The 18,684-nt window shown below is 40.6% G+C and overlaps 1 protein-coding gene across 1 annotated transcript; it reads right to left on the minus strand.

Annotated features, from left to right (window-relative positions):
• Nucleotides 1-821: 821 nt before the first annotated feature.
• On the minus strand, nt 822-17,821 carry LOC307102147 (calcium uniporter regulatory subunit MCUb, mitochondrial-like; the record flags this gene model as incomplete). The annotated part of the gene is made up of 4 exons (XM_079775624.1): nt 822-937; nt 2,556-2,672; nt 4,823-5,026; nt 17,612-17,821. 4 exons carry the CDS (start codon nt 17,819-17,821, stop codon nt 860-862), a joined length of 609 nt encoding a protein of 202 aa, XP_079631750.1. The 3' UTR covers nt 822-859.
• Nucleotides 17,822-18,684: the final 863 nt, after the last annotated feature.

The raw sequence follows: 18,684 nt of genomic DNA on the forward strand, positions 1-18,684 counted from the left end.
GGACCGCTGGCTCCTAACTGCTCACTGCCTGCCTGCCTGATCGCCCCTAACTGCACCCCGCTGCGAGCCTGATCACCCCTAACCACCTCTGCCTGCCAGCCTGATCGCCCCTAACTGCCCTCCCTGCCAGCATGGTCACCCCATGCAGCCTGCTGGTCAGTCGTTTGGTCGTCCCTCGCTAACCCCCCTGCCGGCCTTGTCACCCCACACAGCCTGCTGTTTGGTCGTCCCTCGCTAACCCCCCTGCCGGCCTTGTCACCCCACACAGCCTGGTGTGAGGGCATCGTGACCAATTTGCATATTACCCTTTTATTAGTATAGATTATAAAAGTCTTCCAACAGCTATGTATTTAAAATGAAATAAATGTACAGTGACAGATGGTTATTAGACTTGTTGTGATCACTTTATAAAATATATAAATATTGAATCTCTATGTTGTGCACCTGAAACTAGTACACTATTATATGTCACTATAATGAGAATAACTTTTTAAAAATAAATAAATGACAAGATGATTCTAAACGAAGCCTAAGAATGTCAAACACACGCCTATTTCCCCTCCGCACGGGCAATGAACTCAGGACAGGCTGTCAGCGTAAGTGCCAACTGACCAGCAGCCACTTTGATTTTGATGGACGCATCCAAGCTCCTTCCAGCATTAAACCTCAACAAGCAGTGAAAATCCACAAACCAAAAATCTCAAGTGACAACTCGCAAGAATACCAGTATTTTGCAAGCATTTTCTTTTATTAAGAAAAGATACTGAAACAGTGAAATTCAAAACTCATAAAGTTCCAGTTTCTAAGTTGCAAAATCAACACATAATGAAAAAATTCAATGACATTTAAAAATGTAAGATTAATTCTTTTCATTGAGTTCCTCTACTTGTGTTTGCAAATAGAGAGAGCGGCGTAACCGGTTCAGGGACTCATTAGCCTGTCAACAAGGAAAGAAAAGTCCTTGATCAGAAAGCATAGGAAACACATGAGCATGACTGCTGGGGAGAAAATGTCTCCTTAGGTCAATCCGTATACTAAGTTACTAGTGACAAATGCCGACAATATTTCAATTTATATGGATCCTTTCCTAAAAGGTGAGTTTAAGGTTTCTAATACATTCTTATAGTTCTTGTTATATTAGTTTTTCCATTTATAATGGGTTTTCAAGTGTGATTCAGTGGTGAGAGTGCTGGCCCATGGACCGAAGGGTCCTGGGTTCGATTCCCAGTCAAGAGCAGGTACCTGGGTTGCAGGTTCGATCTCTGGCCCTGTTTGGGGCTCATGGAGGAGGCAACCAATTGATATGACTCTCTCACAATGTATCTCTCTTCCTTCTCCCTCCTTCTTTTCCTCCCTCCTACCTCCCATTCTCTAAAAATCAATGGGGAAAAAATATCCTCAGGTGAGGATTAACAAAAAATTTAAACAAAACAAAACCAAAAAATCCACTCTGTAACCTGTCAGCTTCCCTTTTATCCCTCAACTTTATTACCTTAAAAAATGAATACTTCACAGAGTGCTCCTTTAAGTCTTAAATGCCCAGTTCTATAAACTAGTTGGAAGAACTCTCCTTAGTTTTCTTGGATTGAATCATTCAAATGGAAGAGTAGCCACTAAATTTTTTTAAAGCATCATTATATTTCTCTTAAGTACTGATTATATGAAATAAATAAAAAAATTAAGTCTCTTTAACTCTAATTTTTGGATTACAAAATTAATTTTAGTAATATCTTGGTGTGTTTTTTTCAATTGAGGAATGGATAGTTGAGAAGGTACAGGTAATAAAAGATATGATGCTTACTGGCTATTAAATGAGTATACATTGAGCAATAGAAGATATTTTTACCAGAATTTATTTCTTATAAAATTACTAAGAGAAATTTAAAATTGAGTTACATGTTGAGAAGTTGCCTCCTGAACAAGCTAATGAGTCCATTGGGCGGCCTAAAAAATAGGCCTAAAAGCTGCCAAAGAAATAGGTTCCGAAGACAACGTTTTGGTTTCATACCCTGGTCTCCCAACTTTCTAGCTGTGTATACCTGGGCAAGTGACCTTAAGCACCTCCATTTGCTCATCTGACAACTGGAAAACATGAAAGGAGGAACACCACACTGATTCTCTTAGTTTTAGGCAGAACTTGCAAATGCCTGTTAAGAGCTTAAAATTCTTTATTAGTGTCCACCTTCCTAGGATTCTTTCTTTTATGTTCTTAATAGGTGACAAATTGTAAATGAGCCTGATATTGGGTTGTTTTCTTTAAAAACACACACTCACCTAGAAAAAGATTTCTTTTGAAAACTATTATTTTACTATCTCAAAGTCATTTAAGACATTTTCACATACACATTTAAAGCTATCACCATATCAAATACAGAAGACAATAAAATTGTAGGCTATGGAATAGTATCAGACAAGTCAACTATTTCACAGAACAAACCGCAATGCATCAAAAATTTAACCGGTGACAATAAGCCACCAATTGTATTTCCTTGACACTAAGTTCTGGCTCCCATACAAGACCAGCTATATAAGATGCTGTGTTTGCAATAAAGTACCTTAGCAAGATCTTCTTTTAACTTGTTGTATTGCACCACATCAAAATGCTGTTGCTTTGATTTCTTATAAAAGAAGTGCAGAAAATGCCTACTCTTAATAGCTGTGTAAGTATAATCCTAAAAAATAAAGAGAACATGTTTTAAATGAACATAATGCCTCTGCAAGAAAGATACATGCCTTAGCAACACTAAAGCAAAGGCAGATGAGTAAAATATTTGCAGTAGCTACCAGAGCAAGCATAAGGCAACACAAGGAAAACATTTAGTCTCATTTGAGATGAGCTGCTACTTTCAAAAGCAAACGAGCTGGGAAGAGAAATCATACATACTGGGAGAAAAAGAGAAATGGAGATTTTTGACAAAATAATCACAAGATAAAGCTAAAGTTACTGGGTTTTAGGCACATTCTTGCGCTCTATTATGCCCTGCCTGGGCTCTTGCCCCTCCTGGCAATTTTCCTATTATTCTCATTACTAGAAGCCCGGTGCACAAAATTCGTGCACGGAGGGGGGTTGTCCCTCAGCCCAGCATGTACCCTGTCCAATCTGGGACTCCTGGAGGGATGTCCAACTGCCCGTTTAGGCCCGATACACCAGGGATGTCCGGGCCTAAACGGGTAGTCGGACATCCCTCTCACAATCCAGGACTGCTGGCTCCCAACTGCTCACCTGCCTGCCTTCCTGATTGCCCCTAACCATTTCTGCCTGTCAGCCTGATCACCCCCTAACCACTCCGCTGCCAGCATGGTTGATGCTTAACCGCTCCCCTGCCAGCCTGTTTGCCCCCAACTTCCCTCCTCTGCCGGCCTGGTCACCCCTAACTGCCCTCTCCTGCAGGGTTGATCACCTCCAACTGCCCTCCCTTGCAGGCCCGGTCCCTCTCAACTGCCCTCCCTGGCAGGCCTGGTCCCTCTCAACTGCCCTCCCTTGCAGGCCGGGTGCCTCCCAACTGCCCTCTCCTGTTGGCCATCTTGTGGTGGCCATCTTGTGTCCACATGGGGCAGGATCTTTGACCACATGGGGGCAGACATATTGTGTGTTGGAGTGATGGTCAATCTGCATATTACTCTTTTATTAGATAGGATAGAGGCCTGGTGCACAGGTGGGGGCCAGCTGGTTTGCCCTGAAGGGTGTCACAGATAAGGGTGGGGGTTCCCTTGGGGTGTGGGGCGGCCTTAGCGAGGGGCCTGTGGTGGTTTGCAGGCCAGCCACGCCCCCTGGGAACCCAAGTGGAGGCCCTGGTATCTGGAATTTATTTTCCTTCTACAATTGAAACTTTGTAGCCTGGAGCTAAGCCAAGCCTGGGGCTCCCTCCGAGGCCGGCAGCCATTTGTGTTGGGGTTATAATTGAAACTTTGTTGCCTTAAGTGGGTGGGCCCGGCCAGGGTGTGCAGAAAGCTTTGCTTCCCCTGTTGCCGCCGGCAACCCTGGCCTGCTCTCTCAAGCTCCAATCTGCCGCCATTTGTTTGAATTTGTTTACCTTCAGTAATTGAAACTTTGTAGCTTGAGTGGAGGCTTAGGCCTGCAAGGGTTATGGAAAGCTTGGCTTGCTCTGTTACCTACGAAACCTTGCTCTCTGTGGCTGTAGCCATCTTGGCTGGGGTTAATTTGCATACTCGCCCTGATTGGCTGGTGGTTGTGGCTTATGTAGCGGAGTGATGGTTAATTTGCATATTACCATTTTATTAGAGAGGATAAGTTTTATGATTAACGGAATTCAGTTTCCAGTAAAATGCCTCACCCAGTTTTCAGTGAACTGCCTACACCAGGCCCCCACCTGCACCTGGTCTGACCAGATACTCTGACTGACCTTTACTAGAGATATAAATATCCCGTTCCCCCTACTCTGCCCCTGATGCTCTTTTGGTCTCAGCCCTTCTGCTCGCAGATATAACAATAAATTTATAATTCTTTACCCATTTTGGCCTCGTGCGTTCCTCCTTCGGCGACCCTAACACTGGGTGTTTTGCAACAGAAATTCAATTTTATTTGTAGATGAGGGAACAAAGAACATAAATTTAATGTGTTATCTCAACGGAGTAATCTCTGAGTTGTAATATTTATTTTTCTACAGAAATTACATATAGTTTCTCTGGGCTGGATATAAATCTCTATCCTCATGAAAAAGAACAAGAAAATTTATCAGCTGATAACAACCCAGAGAGCAATAATTCAGGAAATAAAAAGGCTTTATTGCTCATTACTTGACTTGGATAAAGAATTATTTGCAGATTTTCTAACTTACTATTTTCCTAACAAACTACTCACCTGTCGAGTGACCAGAAAGTATGCAAAAAAGACCATGGAATTTGCAAATGTGATGAAGTATGTAACTGGTTCCATGATATCCCAGGAGTACACCCACCAAGTGAGCCAGGCCAATGCCCCACCCTGAACGGACAGCAGCGCCAATCCAGCCCACAGGAGTCCACTGGTTTTAGCTGCTGAGGGAGCTTCAATTTTAGCTTTCATCTGAGAAAAATGAAAAGATGGTTAACTCAGTTTTCAAGAAAAGGAACAAAAATAGTGCATATTTGTTACTTTAAAGAGGCTTGATTTATGAAAACACAGAATTTATAAAACATATACATTAATCAGTTCATTAATAAATTATTTTTGAATTATAAAAGTAATACCTGCTCATAAAAAATGTTAAATAGAATAGATGAGTATACAATGAAAACTCAAAAGCCATCCTCTGAACCCTCCCTAAAATTACATGCTGATTTTCTTCAACCCAGCAATTTCACTTCTGGAAATTCATCCTACAGGTGCTCCTGCACACAAGCGATCATGACAGATTCATTTTTAAGATTAAAAGACCTAGGAGAAACCAAGATGGCTGCATAGGTAAACACCTGAACTTGCTGCCTCACACAACAACTTCAAAACTACAACTAAAAGACAAAATGGACATCATCCAGAACCAGAGGAAGACTGGCTGAGTGGAAATTCTACAACTAGAAGGAAAGAGAAAAGCACACTGAGAATCAGGAGGTGCGGAAGGCAGAGGTACGGAGGCGCGCGTGCGGAGAGGGCTGGCAACTGAGTACGCAGCTGTCTTTTTCAAGCCGGAGGGAGACACAAGCTCCTGACTGCTCTCAACTCCAGTTCCAGGTGAGACTCTGGGGACCCAACTCATACAGGGAGAAACTGGACTATCTGGAAGCAGGTGGAACTCGAGGGTGGCTTTCTCTCAGAGGTGCTTGCAGTGATTACCGCAGGACACTGAGACCCTGGGGCCTCTTAGGGCAGGGCTGATGGGAAGCCATTACTGTTTGCTCTGCCCTGAGATTCCACCCCATCCCAGCTGTGTGCAGAGGCTTTTGCATATGAATGGCCTGTTCCTTTGAAATCTAAACTTACCTATCAAACTGCAGCTGAGTCTGAGAGACCCAGAACATCCAAAAGAAGGCCCAAGGCCCCACAGCAGCTTGCATTTCTTCACAGCTGGGCCTCATCTGGGCATCTCCAAAACCCAAACAAAGAAGAGGAATCTTTAGATGTCTCTGTAGCTCCTGCTGGGTAGCCTCAGGAAGAGGCTAAATTAGCACCTCCTTGGAGATTCAAGAGCCAGTGTACCCAGGGTCAGAGTAGGACCATCCAGATTACAACACCTCAGATCCATAAGGGACACACTCAGGGAGCCGATTCAGTGAGCACCAAAGCCCCACTGAAGCCCCACCTTGCCTCATAAGGGTGTCTCCAGCACAGAAGTTCTCCCATCGTACACACAGCTGATCCTCACAGCCAATTGGCCTGAATGTCAATTCCTCCCAGTGATACCAACAACAATCAAGGCTTAACTACAACAAGACTGTGCACACAGCCACAATGGGTACCTGAGAGTGTCCACCTCAGGTAACTGGGGAGGCTGAGCCACTGGGCCCTATAGGACACCTAGCACACAAAGCCACTCTATCAACACAGGGAAGCAACCAAAATGCGGAGACAAAGAAACAGGTCACACATGAAAGAAATGGAGGAAAGAAATGGATATAGAGTTCAAAACCACCGTGATAAGGTTTTTCAAGAATTTTCTAGAAAAGGCTGATAAATTTAGTGAGACCCTTGAGGATATGAAAAAGGACCAACTAGAAATTAAGCATACACTGACTGAAATTAAAAATAATATACAGAGATCCAACAGCAGACTAGAGGACCACAAAAATCAAGTCAAAGATTTGAAATACAAAGAAGCAAAAAACGCCCAACTGGAAAAGAAAAAAGAATCCAAAAATTTGAAGATAGTGTAAGGGCCTCTGGGACAACTTCAAGCGTACCAACATCCGAATTATTGGGATGCCAGAAGAAGAGAGAGAGCAATATACTGAAAACCTATTTGAAGAAATAATGACAGAAAACTTTCCCCACCTGGTGAAAGTAATAGACTTACAAGTCCAGGAAGTGCACAGAACCCCAAATAAAAGGAATCCAAAGAGGACCACACCAAGACATATCATAATTAAAATGCCAAGAGCAAAAGACAAAGAGAGAATATTAAAAGCAGCAAGAGAAAAACAGTTAGTTACCTACAAGGGAGCACCCATATGATTGTCAGCTGATTTCTCAACAGAAACTATGCAAGCAAGAAAGGAGTGGCAAGAAATATTCAAAGTGATGAATAGCAAGAACCTACAACCAAGATTACTCTACCCAGCAAAACTATCATTCAGAATTGCAGGTCAGATAAAGAGCTTCACAGATAAGAAAAAGCTAAAGGAGTTCATCACCATCAAACCAGAATTATATGAAATGCTGAAAGGTATTCTTTAAGAAGAGGGAGAAGAAAAAGGTAAAGATAAAAATTATGAACAACAAATAATATCTATCAACAAGTGAATCTAAAAATCAAGTGAATAAAAAAATCTGATGAACAGAATAATCTGGTGAATATAATAGAATCAGGGGCATAAAAAGGGAGTGGACTGACAATCCTTGGGGGGGAAAGGGGTGTGGGGGGTTTGGGAAGAGACTGGACAAAAATCATTCACCTATGGATGAGGACAGTGGGTGGTGTAAGGGCATGGGTGGGGTGGGGTGGGAACCGGGTGGAGCGGAGCTAAGGGCATGGGTGGGGTGGGGTGGGAACCGGGGGGAAAAAAAGAGGAACAACTGTAATAATATGAACAATAAAGATTTTTTTAAAAAAAAGATTAAAAGACCTAAAATTATCCATCTATCCATCAAGATACTATGCAGCTGTAATGAAGAAGCTCTCTATGCAGCCCTATGGAGCTCTCTCCAGGATGTAGGCACACGTCCAGCATATTGCAGGCTCAGCTGCAGACCACCACAGTGAAGTGAACATTGCAATAAAGTGCGTCACGTGAATTTTTTGGTTTCTTAGTGCATATAAAAGTTATGTTTACACTATACTGTAGTCTATTAAGTGTAGAGGGCCGCCTGGGAGGCACCTGGGCATTTCTTTTAATTATCGTCAGCTGAACTCAGGGTGTAGACAGAGCCACGCCCTGGGAACATGCTTCCCCAATGAGGCTGGACATGTTAATCAGTTCTGACTTCATAGCAGCCCAGGTGTCAGCAGGGGCGGGTCTAGATATGTAAATCCAGTAATGCTGGGGCCTAGTTAAGAATGCAAATAAGCTCCTTTGATCCTAAATTTTGGTGTTACTTCCTGGATTTTTGGGATATAAAATAAACCTGCTGTGTGGCTCAGGGTCATCGTCATCCTGCCTCTCTAGAAGACAAAATGGCGTCCCACCCAGCCCCCAACTTTGTGAATCTATTTCTGCATCTTGCTCTCTTTATTTTCTATTATTTCTCAATCCCTGGCCGCCTCCATTTAGAACCGGTTCATTCATCTCTCTTTCCGCGCGGGACACAGAAAAGGGAGATCCCCGCCATGTTTGGCCCCCGCCGCATCAGGCCCCCGCAATTAAGTGTGCAACAGTATTGCATCTAAAAAAGCAATGTACATACCTGAATTTAAAAACAATTTATTTCCAAAATTATTAACCATCATCTGAGCCTTTAGCAAATTGTTATCTTTTTGCTGGTAGAGGGTCTTACCTTCAATTTGCAAAAAAAAAAAAAAAAGCAAGCAATATATATGAAGCGCAATAAAACCAAGAGAAATAAAATGAGGTAGGCTTGGATACTGTTAGTTGAAAAAAGGTAAGAATAGTGTGTAATAGCCCATGTCCTCTTCTGAAAAAGGGAAAAAGTAACATATTTGCATTTGCACATAAAATCTGAGATGGTTCACAGGTGTGGGTATATGGTACTGGGAGGACAGTGGGAGAAAAACTTCCCATTGGCCAACTTTTTTTTCTTAATAAACATATCACCAACTTTTTTTAAAGTAAAGAAAAATTAAAATGTAGGTATACAATCCAATAAATAATAGTAAAAAGTCCCCCTCTCAGCCATCCCTACATAGCCTAAGAGTTAATCACTATTAAAAGTTTATTTTATTTCCAGAAATTTTTTATTCATATACAAAGTTACACCTACCCTTTTTCAAAATCACAAGTAGAATCACTGACTTAAGAAATGCAGTTTTTTCCCCTTAAATTAAAACAGACGCCACTACCTCCTCCCCCGAAAAGTTTTTTTCTCCGCCACTGATTAACCTCAGATGTTAGGAAGCCATCACTAACTCTCCAGTTGCAGTTCTGTTAAGCAGAGCTGGGGCCGTGGGCCTATCTCTGACAGAGAAACTGGGGTAGCAGTGCAGCTAGTGAATCCCAGCTCATATTATACTCATTCCAGAGACATCACAGCCCTCCGTGGAGAGGAAGCAGAGCAGAGATTAAGGTGGCAGCTCTAGAGTCAGACCACCGGAGTTCAGGCTCTGGCTCTCCAGACTAGCTATGTGCCTTAGCTGTCTCCGTTTCCCCATCTGAAGAATGAGAAAGATAGCAGTACCAAACTCGTGGCTCACTGTGAGGATTAAAGGAGAACATGAGTATATGTAAATCATTCAAACTAAGCATTTTCTTTGTAATATGACTTGCTGTTTCTTTAAAAATCTTCATACAGAAGAGTAAGGGTGTCAGGTCCAGCCTGACGGGTTGAACTGGGCTGAGGTAGGGAGGTGGGACTGAGAAAAGAAAGAAAGACAGGACAGCGGGAATCGGGAGGGCGGCGAATCTTCGAGAGATTGCGGCGGCTTTATTAATTACGCGATGCCTTTTATACACAAATACTGAATAGGAGGTCTGTCAAGAGGAACGTATTCTTTGTTCCTCTTAATCACTAACGGAAGGACAGAGCAGAAGGACAAATTCTTGGTACAGCAAATCTCAGTAAAATAGTTACAGACGTCTTAATAAGCCATGAAAGGCTGTTCTCATTCTACAAAGGTTGCTCTCATTCTACAGATAACCGCCATTCAAACAAGTCTGGGAAAGCTGTGTGGGTAAGGGTCCCAGCCTTGCTAGCCCCTTCAGGTGCAAGGATGGCGTCAGTTTATACCTTGTCTCCAACAGACCCCCTTTTCTATTTAATTTTAAGATACTAATAATAAAAGTAAAATTTAAATATTAATAATAAAGCTCTAATATTAAAACAATGCCAATGTAAAATTAAATTATATACATGTTATCATTTTTAAAACTTGAATGTTAAGAGCAAAACTATGGCTATTAAATAATAATAAAACAATAAGAGAGAAATCAAAACTATGAACATATTAACATTTTTAGCTACTAAATGAAAGAAAGTCTCTTGTGCTGCTGGTGTCCTTGGACTTGGCTGCGTAAGACTTTGCAGAAGACTGGCAGCTAACAGATGCTAGCATGAGCAGGAACATGGTTGGAGAAGTAGCTTCAACTTCTTGCTTTTCTACAATCTGTTGCACTTCAGTTAACTTCTTTACATGACTCTATGTTGGCACCTCAGTCCCTTGCGTAGTTTTCAGTTTTCTTCTTCTTTCACATTGCTGTCATTAGGGTAGTACTTAGTCCTTTTGAGTGAAGGGACACAGGAGCTTGTCTGAGTCCATTGTGGTGATACACGTAATGTTCTGGTACCCGAATTGGCTGTATTGCTCCTTCTGGAAAGATATAAAACACAACCTCTTCCCCACATTATTACTGAATCTGATAAAACTCTTGTCTGGTTTATGCTTCCTTTCACCTAGCTGACTCAGTGGAAGCTATTGTACAGGAGGCCTGATGCCTTTCTCCTGCTGTACGATCCTTTGCATTATAATTCAAAATTTTTAAAGTACAAAAAGCATGACTGAGCCTCTTTTGAGGTGACACATAACAACTGTCTCTCCCTTTTTTGTTTTTTAGTAAATGATGTTAAGAGTATGAATGGTTCTTTCTACAATTGAGTGACATTCTTCTGCTAGATATAATTAGGTTTAAGTCTTTTGGGATTTACCCCTAAAGTTGGTATAGGAAGGTGGATAATATACTGAGAATATTGCTTCTAATAAAATATGGAAATTGTCATTCTTAAATAATATTTTAAAGACTGAAAATTGAATGAAAAGTTTCTTTGAATTAGTGTGCTTTATAGTGGCTGTTTTAATAATTTCTAGTATACTTACTATATAAGTACTATTACTATAGGTTGATGGGCTCTGTAGTAAAATCTGTTTAGGTATAAATAAGAGCTTGTATTTCTACTGAAATATAAGGGGTTTGAAGGACCTGTGTTTTCTGCTGTAGTAGATCTAGCCTTTCTAGAATTGGATTTATCTGTAAAAATGGTTAATGCTTGAGGCAATGATTCTTTTAATGTGGTAGTTAATACTATTCCCTATGTTAGAAATAAAGTAGCCGAAACCGGCTTGGCTCAGTGGATAGAGCGTCAGCCTGCGGACTGAAGGGTCCCGGGTTCGATTCTGGTCAAGGGCATGTACCTTGGTTGCGGGCACATCCCCAGTAGGGGGTGTGCAGGAGGCAGCTGATCGATGTTTCTCTCTCATCGATGTTTCTAACTCTCTATCCCTCTCCCTTCCTCTCTGTAAAAAATCAATAAAATATATTTTAAAAAAAAAGAAATAAAGTAAACCCGTAAGCCAGGGTTCCTGGTAGAATATAAAATATTAAATATTTTGACTTTTATGTAGAAGAGTGTGCACACATGATCTGGAAGTACGCATACTGACCTTCCTTGCCTTTGGTCCTGGGCAACCTGTAGCAATGTACAGGTGCTGACTGCTAGTATGGCAAGGTATCTTTACTATTTTTATTTCTGGACTATTTTACCTTTGTTCTTGTGGGCTACTGCCTATTCCGTGGCTGGAACAGTTAGTTCTATTAGGTCTTCTCTGGGATCCGTTGCTGCAGGAATCTATATGGGCTTTTCTGGAAATATATAAACATATTCTCGACCAAAGATTAATAAAGAAATCTTTCCTGCAAATTAGATTTGGGATCCTGTTGATTTTTGTTTAAATGATTTTCCTTTGGCTAATTTTAATACTATAAGATTTTATGGGTATCTTGTTATTAGTATTATAAATGAAAATTAATATTTGAGTAAAAATTTTAAAGCAATTAAGACTTGATGTAATTTACTTTTAGGATATTTGCTTTAAAATATTCTATTAATCTCCTTTTTTGTATTATTATGAGGCTTTTGTAAAATTTTTTAATGTAGTCTTGATAACCTTTTATTTTTAATTTTTGTACAGAAATATGATTGCTTTGGATTTATTGTATGTTAAGTAATTTTACTATGAGATGAACTATTACTAAAGTTTTGTTAATACTTTAGGAACAGTTTTTTGTCTAGTATAATTAAGTTTTTATGAATACTTACTTATTTTAATTAGCTAATTTAAATTAATCTGAAATAAAGCTTAATTTATTTATTAACTTTACTTGTCCTAGATTATGGATAATAAATGACATTAAGTTTTTGCTATTAATCTTTAATTTTATATAAAACTTATTAGATAGGAAAAATATAAATTATTTACCTTAGTTTAAAAGGCTAAATATATAGGCTTTTAATATAATTCCTATAATATTTGAAGGAAACCTCTTTATTTTTATTTAAGAATCTTTGTCTTTCTTTTTATAATATGTAACCTGTAGGGCTGTAGTTTGAAGGTTAAACCTATAGGTGACTAGCTAGCTATATTATAAGTACTTTTATAGTAAGGCTGACTACTAATTTACTTTTAAATTTAACATTTTAATAACAATCTTAATTTACCCTGTAAATATTAATGGAAAGGATTATTTGTATCCCTGAGAAAGCCTTGAGCATTCCTGGTGGTAGGCTAGATTTAGATATAGGGCAGCTGCTGTTAGCCACGTCTCTGTTACCTGGGTCCCGATCTGAGCTGGGAACTGGGCCAAGTCTCTGTCTGTTGCCTGGGTCCCGATCCGGGCTGGGCGTGGGAAGCACGAAGCAGCCATGGGGCAGAAGACCTCCCTCAGAAGGGGCTAGAGTTCAGGCCCCTGTAATGTTGGGGGGGTGAGGTTCTGTGCCCCACCTCTGTTGACCCCCAAGTTCTCTCCTGATGGCCCCTCTGCGACTGTGCCTGTCTTAGGTTGTTCCTCCCCTGAGGAATCTTACCCGTCTTTGACTAACCAGCCATCCTCCGGGGCCAAGCAGGGTGATGTGAGGTTCAGTTCTGTCTCCTTGGTAGCCTATGCCCCTGTGGCCTCCACGCCCAGCACCTGCCTTGGGATCCCCTCTCCTGCTGGCGGGGCCCTGGCATTGATCACATATCTTGGGGAACCCAGGTTTCTTCTCTAGAGAGGGCCGAGCTCACGCCATTGGGAAAGAGACAGATCTATGGTACCAGCCACTATGAGGCTTCAACCTCAGTATGAATAGAGAGCTCAGGCAACAGCTGCGGGCAATTACATTGTGAGAAGAGGGTCCCTCTTGGTAAAAAGAGCAAGAAGGGCCAATATAGAATGCTCAAGTGCCTTCCTAAGGGGCCTTCCACACAGTGGAAGGGATTAAATCCTTTTATGTCCTTATAAATTGCTGCTAAATATTCAAAGAATTAGTTTGTAAGTTTGTTTGGGATAAATGTATAATATGCTGTTGTAAAATATCAAAAATTACAATGACATTATAGAATTATATTATGTAAGGATATTTTTTGCTCTAGGTATGGCAATTTAATTTTAAACTGGCTGTTAATTTCTTTTTGTATAGACAAGGCCTTAGTAACTTCCTTAGAATACTTAATTAACTTGCTTATAAAGATACTAGAAGCCCGGTGCACGAAATTCGTGCACAGCGGGGCGTTGTCCCTCAGCCCAGCCTGTACCCTCTCCAATCCAGCACTCCTGGCTCCCAACTGCTTGCCTGCCTGCCTTCCTGATTGCCCCTAACCGTTTCTGCCTGCCAGCCTGATCACCCCCTAACCACTCCGCTGCCAGCCTGGTTGATGCTTAACTGCTCCCCTGCCAGCCTGTTTGCCCCCAACTTCCCTCCTCTGCCAGCCTGGTCACCCCTAACTGCCCTCTCCTGCAGGGTTGATCACCTCCAACTGCCCTCCCTTGCAAGCCTGGTCCCTCACAACTGCCCTCCCTTGCAGGCCGGGTGCCTCCCAACTGCCCTCTCCTGCTGGCCATCTTGTGGTGGCCATCTTGTGTCCACATGGGGGCAGGATCTTTGACCACATGGGGGCAGACATATTGTGTGTTGCAGTGATGATCAATCTGCATAGTACTCTTTTATTAGATAGGGTAGAGGCCTGGTGCACGGGTGGGGGCCAGCTGGTTTGCCCTGAAGGGTGTCACAGATAAGGGTGGGGGTTCCCTTGGGGTGTGGAGCAGCCTGAGCGAGGGGCCTGTGGTGGTTTGCAGGCTGGCCACGCCCCCTAGCAATGCAAGTGGAGGCCCTGGTATCTGGAATTTATTTTCCTTCTACAATTGAAACTTTGTAGCCTGGGGCGGCAGCCATTTCTGTGGCAGTTAATTCACCTTCTACAATTGAAACTTTGTAGCCTTAAGCGGGTGAGCCCGGCCAGGGTGTGCGGAAAGCTTTGCTTCCCCTGTTGCCAGCGGCAACCCTGGCCTGCTCTCTCAAGCTCCAATCTGCCGCCATTTGTTTGAATTTGTTTACCTTCTATAATTGAAACTTTGTAGCTTGAGTGGAGGCTTAGGCCTGCAATGGCTATGGAAAGCTTGGCTTCCTCTGTTACCTGGGAAACCTTGCTCTCTGTGGCTGTAGCCATCTTGGATTGGGGTTAATTTGCATACTCGCCCTGATTGGCTGGTGGGCGTGGCTTGGCTGGAGGGCGTGGCTTGGCTGGTGGGTGTGGCTTATGTAGCGGAGTGATGGTTAATTTGCATATTACCATTTTATTAGAGAGGATTGGCTTTTCTTTAAGCTAAAAACCTTGATTATAATTTAATAAGCTAATATTTTTAAGTAATTAAAGTAGGTATCTTTATTTAAAATAAAGTAAATTACATCTGATTTTATAAACTGTAAATGTTGCCCCGCCCCTAGCTTAATGTAAGAGGCTACATAAAGTTAGGTAGTAAATGGTGGCTTCTGATCTGTTCCTAGATTTTACTTGTATTTAATTATTTAAACATTAGTTTCTTATGTAACTTAATTTATATGAGATCTTGATTATATTTTAAAAGGCTAATTTATAAAGTAACTTAAGTAGGTATCTTTAATTAAAAACTAAAGAAACTTATTTAGTAAAACTTATAGGTTTGATATTTTATTGGTCTGATCTAAAAGTATGGCTTTTGTCTTTTTAGAAATTCTACTGCTGTTGAAAAATTTGGCTATATTTAAGCAATATATTGTTTTTGCCCTTCTTATGGGCAAAAACCTTTATAACATTTAATATATATGTATAAGTAAAAAATCTTAATTTTTATTTGATAAAGCTTTCCATGTGATTTCAAGTATCAATGGGTTTAATTAAAAAAATATATTTCTTTTAAGAGAGAACAGACTTTTGAACATATTGGGGCCCTATGAGATGATCAAAAATCACTCTTAGTCTTGAAATAACTTGGAAAGATTAAATATATATATGCATATATTTGTATATATGCTTTAAAAATTATATACCTAAATTATCTTAAAGAATATCAATTATATTTAAACTGGATTATAGAATCAATCCTCTTTTTAAAATCAGACCAATAACTAATATATTTTAAATTCTTAATTATTACAGAAAACATTACATTTTATTTTCTCAAAAACATATTTTTATATTTTAGGTATTTAATTGCCATAATTATATAATTTTTCTTAATTTAATATGTACTTTAAACCTTTAGAGCTTGTAAGTCAAACATCTAGCAGTTCTTTGATTAATAACACTTTTATATTCTTAAGAATAAATTTCTAAAACACAAGACATAATCAATTAATAGATTTAATTCTGTCCTCTAGATTTTTTATGAGGCAAATATAAACTTTACTTTTTATTTGCTAGTAGCTCTGCTGGGGGAAGGGCATCTACCCTTTCCTCTATTAACAAAGGGCGTAGCCAGTTATCTGGGCTACTTATATCTTTATAATCAATATATTATTTATATTTTAACAATTTCTGATATTCAAATCCAATTCTAATTATTTTAAAGTATTTACTTTGGATAAATTCTATAACAGAGACAAATTTACTTATATTCTTGAAGGCTTTAAAAGTTAACTTTTTAACAAGGTTTATTCGCATTTTAAAAACTACTCTTTATTATGGAAATGCGAATCTTGCTGCTGGAATTAGCTTGAATTTCTTTTAAGAAGACTTTTTCACCATTTTTCTTAGGAAAAGGAACCAGTTCTGGATTTTTCATTTCTGTAGCCTTTGTAAAGAGTTAAGTCTAGTTTAAGACCTATCTAATATCCGAAATCGGACCGTGTGCGCATTTTGCCTTATACCAGCTTTCTCTTTACATGTGTACAGATATCCCAGATGTATTTCTAAATTTTTAAAACTTTTTCATGGCGAGAACTTTAAATTAGCATATTGGGAGAGAAGGCGTCCATATTGGATCATCACGTGTCCCTCTCTTGCCCCACATCCTGCTTACTTCAGGGAAAGTTTCAGCAACAGATCTGGCCGAATTTCTTTTCATGCTTAAAAGAAAGACAGATCTTAAATTTTTTCTTTCTTTTTCGCTTTCTGAAGTAATAACTCACACCCAATTTGGCCAAGATTTTCATTTCCCTGCAAGTTCTTTTATAATTTTTAAATGTAACTTTAAGTAATCTCATTGTAAGTAATCTTATTTCGGGAGAGCAGATAGCCCTGCCCTCTCCTGCCACTCCAGAATCTCTCCGCACCAGAGGCGGCTTCAGCAGTGGATTTTCACTTATTACAGATTTTAAATTCCATAGACACACTAAGATTCTAATTTGAACAAGTAACAACATTATTCTGTGATCACATAGACTTCAACATTTGCCTCTAAAGGGCATTTTCTCTAAACTCTACTTGTCCCATGCTTTACTCCCGACTATCAATAAATTGCTCCTCCCTTACCGTATCGAGTGCACTCTTTATTTGGAGGAGGTCCTCACCGTCTGCTTCCCAAGTCCTCAGTCCCTGTTCAGGCGCCAATTTGTCAGGTCCAGCCTGACGGGTTGAACCGGGCTGAGGTAGGGAGGTGGGACTGAGAAAAGAAAGAAAGACAGGACAGCGGGAATTGGGAGGGCTGCGAATCTTCGAGAGATTGCGGCGGCTTTATTAATTACGCGATGCCTTTTATACACAAATACTGAATAGGAGGTCTTTCAAGAGGAATGTATTCTTTGTTCCTCTTAACCACTAAGGGAGGGACAGAGCAGAAGGACAAATTCTTGGTACAGCAAATCTCAGTAAAATAGTTACAGACGTCTTAATAAGCCATGAAAGGCTGTTCTCATTCTACAAAGGTTGCTCTCATTCTACAGATAACCGCCATTCAAACAAGTCTGGGAAAGCTGTGTGGGTAAGGGTCCCGAGCTTGCTAGCCCCTTCAGGTGCAAGGACGGCATTAGTTTATACCTGGTCTCCAACATAAGGGGAATGTCCATTACCAGAACCCTGGTGAATACCTCACCTTAGTTTGTAGAAAAATTCTCCCGTGGTCAGCACTCAATAAAAACTGGGTATTATTTTCAGACTCAACTGTGATGTTTCCTAACCTGTTCGAGGGGCTGCAGCTGTCCCTTCAGGTGGTCAATTTCCTCCAGTAAATGGTGCTCCCTCTTTTTCTGAAATTCTTCTAAATGCAAGGCTGTAAACAGTCTGTGAACCAAGGATTTCATATTTTCCAACTCAGTAGTGTGCTCACTACTCGGTTTTTCTGAGAAAAGACACAAGGGAAATGTTGGAGACCGGGTGTAAGCTGACATGATCCTTGTACCCGAAGGGACTGACAAGGCTCAGTACCTTCCCACACAGTGTTCCCTGACTTGTTTTGATGGCACTTTTCTATTGTCAGCAGAATGAGAGCGATCTTTCATAGCTTATCAGAAGTCTGTAAATATTTACCGAGAATTTGGCTTCCTGCTTTATCTTAGAGATTAAGAGGAACAGAGAGTACATTCCTCTTGACAGACCTCCCATTCAGTATTTGTGTATAAAAGGCATTATGCAGTTAATAAAGCGTCTGCAGTCGATCGATGGCTGGCAGTCCTCCCGATCCCGCTCTCCCGTCTTTCTTTCTTTTCTCAATTCCCACCTCCCTACCTCAGCCCGGTTCAACCGTCAGGCTGGCCCTGACAATTGGCGCCCGAACAACAGGGACCTGAGGACTTGGGAAGCACGGTGAGGAACTCCTCAAGGTAAAGAGTGCACTTGATAAAGTAAGTGAGGAGAAATGTTTTGATAGTCGGGAGTAAAGCATGGGACTATTAGAGTCTGAGAAAGTGCCCTTTAGAGGCAAATTTTGAAGTCTATGTGATCACAAAATAATGTGTTTTCTTGTTCAAATTAGAATCTTAGTTTGTGTATGGAATTTAAAATCTGTAATAAGTGGAACTCCACTGCTGAACCTGTCTCTGGTGCAGAGAAATTCAAAGGTGGCAGGAGAGGGCAGGGCTATCTGCTCTCCCACAATAAGATTACTTGCAATAAGATTACTTAAGGTTATATTTAAAAATTATAAGAGAACTCACAGGAAAATGCAAATCTTGGCCAAATTAGGTGTTAGTTATTAATTCAGAAAGTGAACAAGAAAGAAAAAAATTGAGATCTGTCTATCTTTTAAGCATGA

Source organism: Cnephaeus nilssonii (genome assembly GCF_951640355.1).
Source record: "Cnephaeus nilssonii genome assembly, chromosome: 1".
In the NCBI taxonomy this organism is placed as follows: domain Eukaryota; kingdom Metazoa; phylum Chordata; class Mammalia; order Chiroptera; family Vespertilionidae; genus Cnephaeus; species Cnephaeus nilssonii.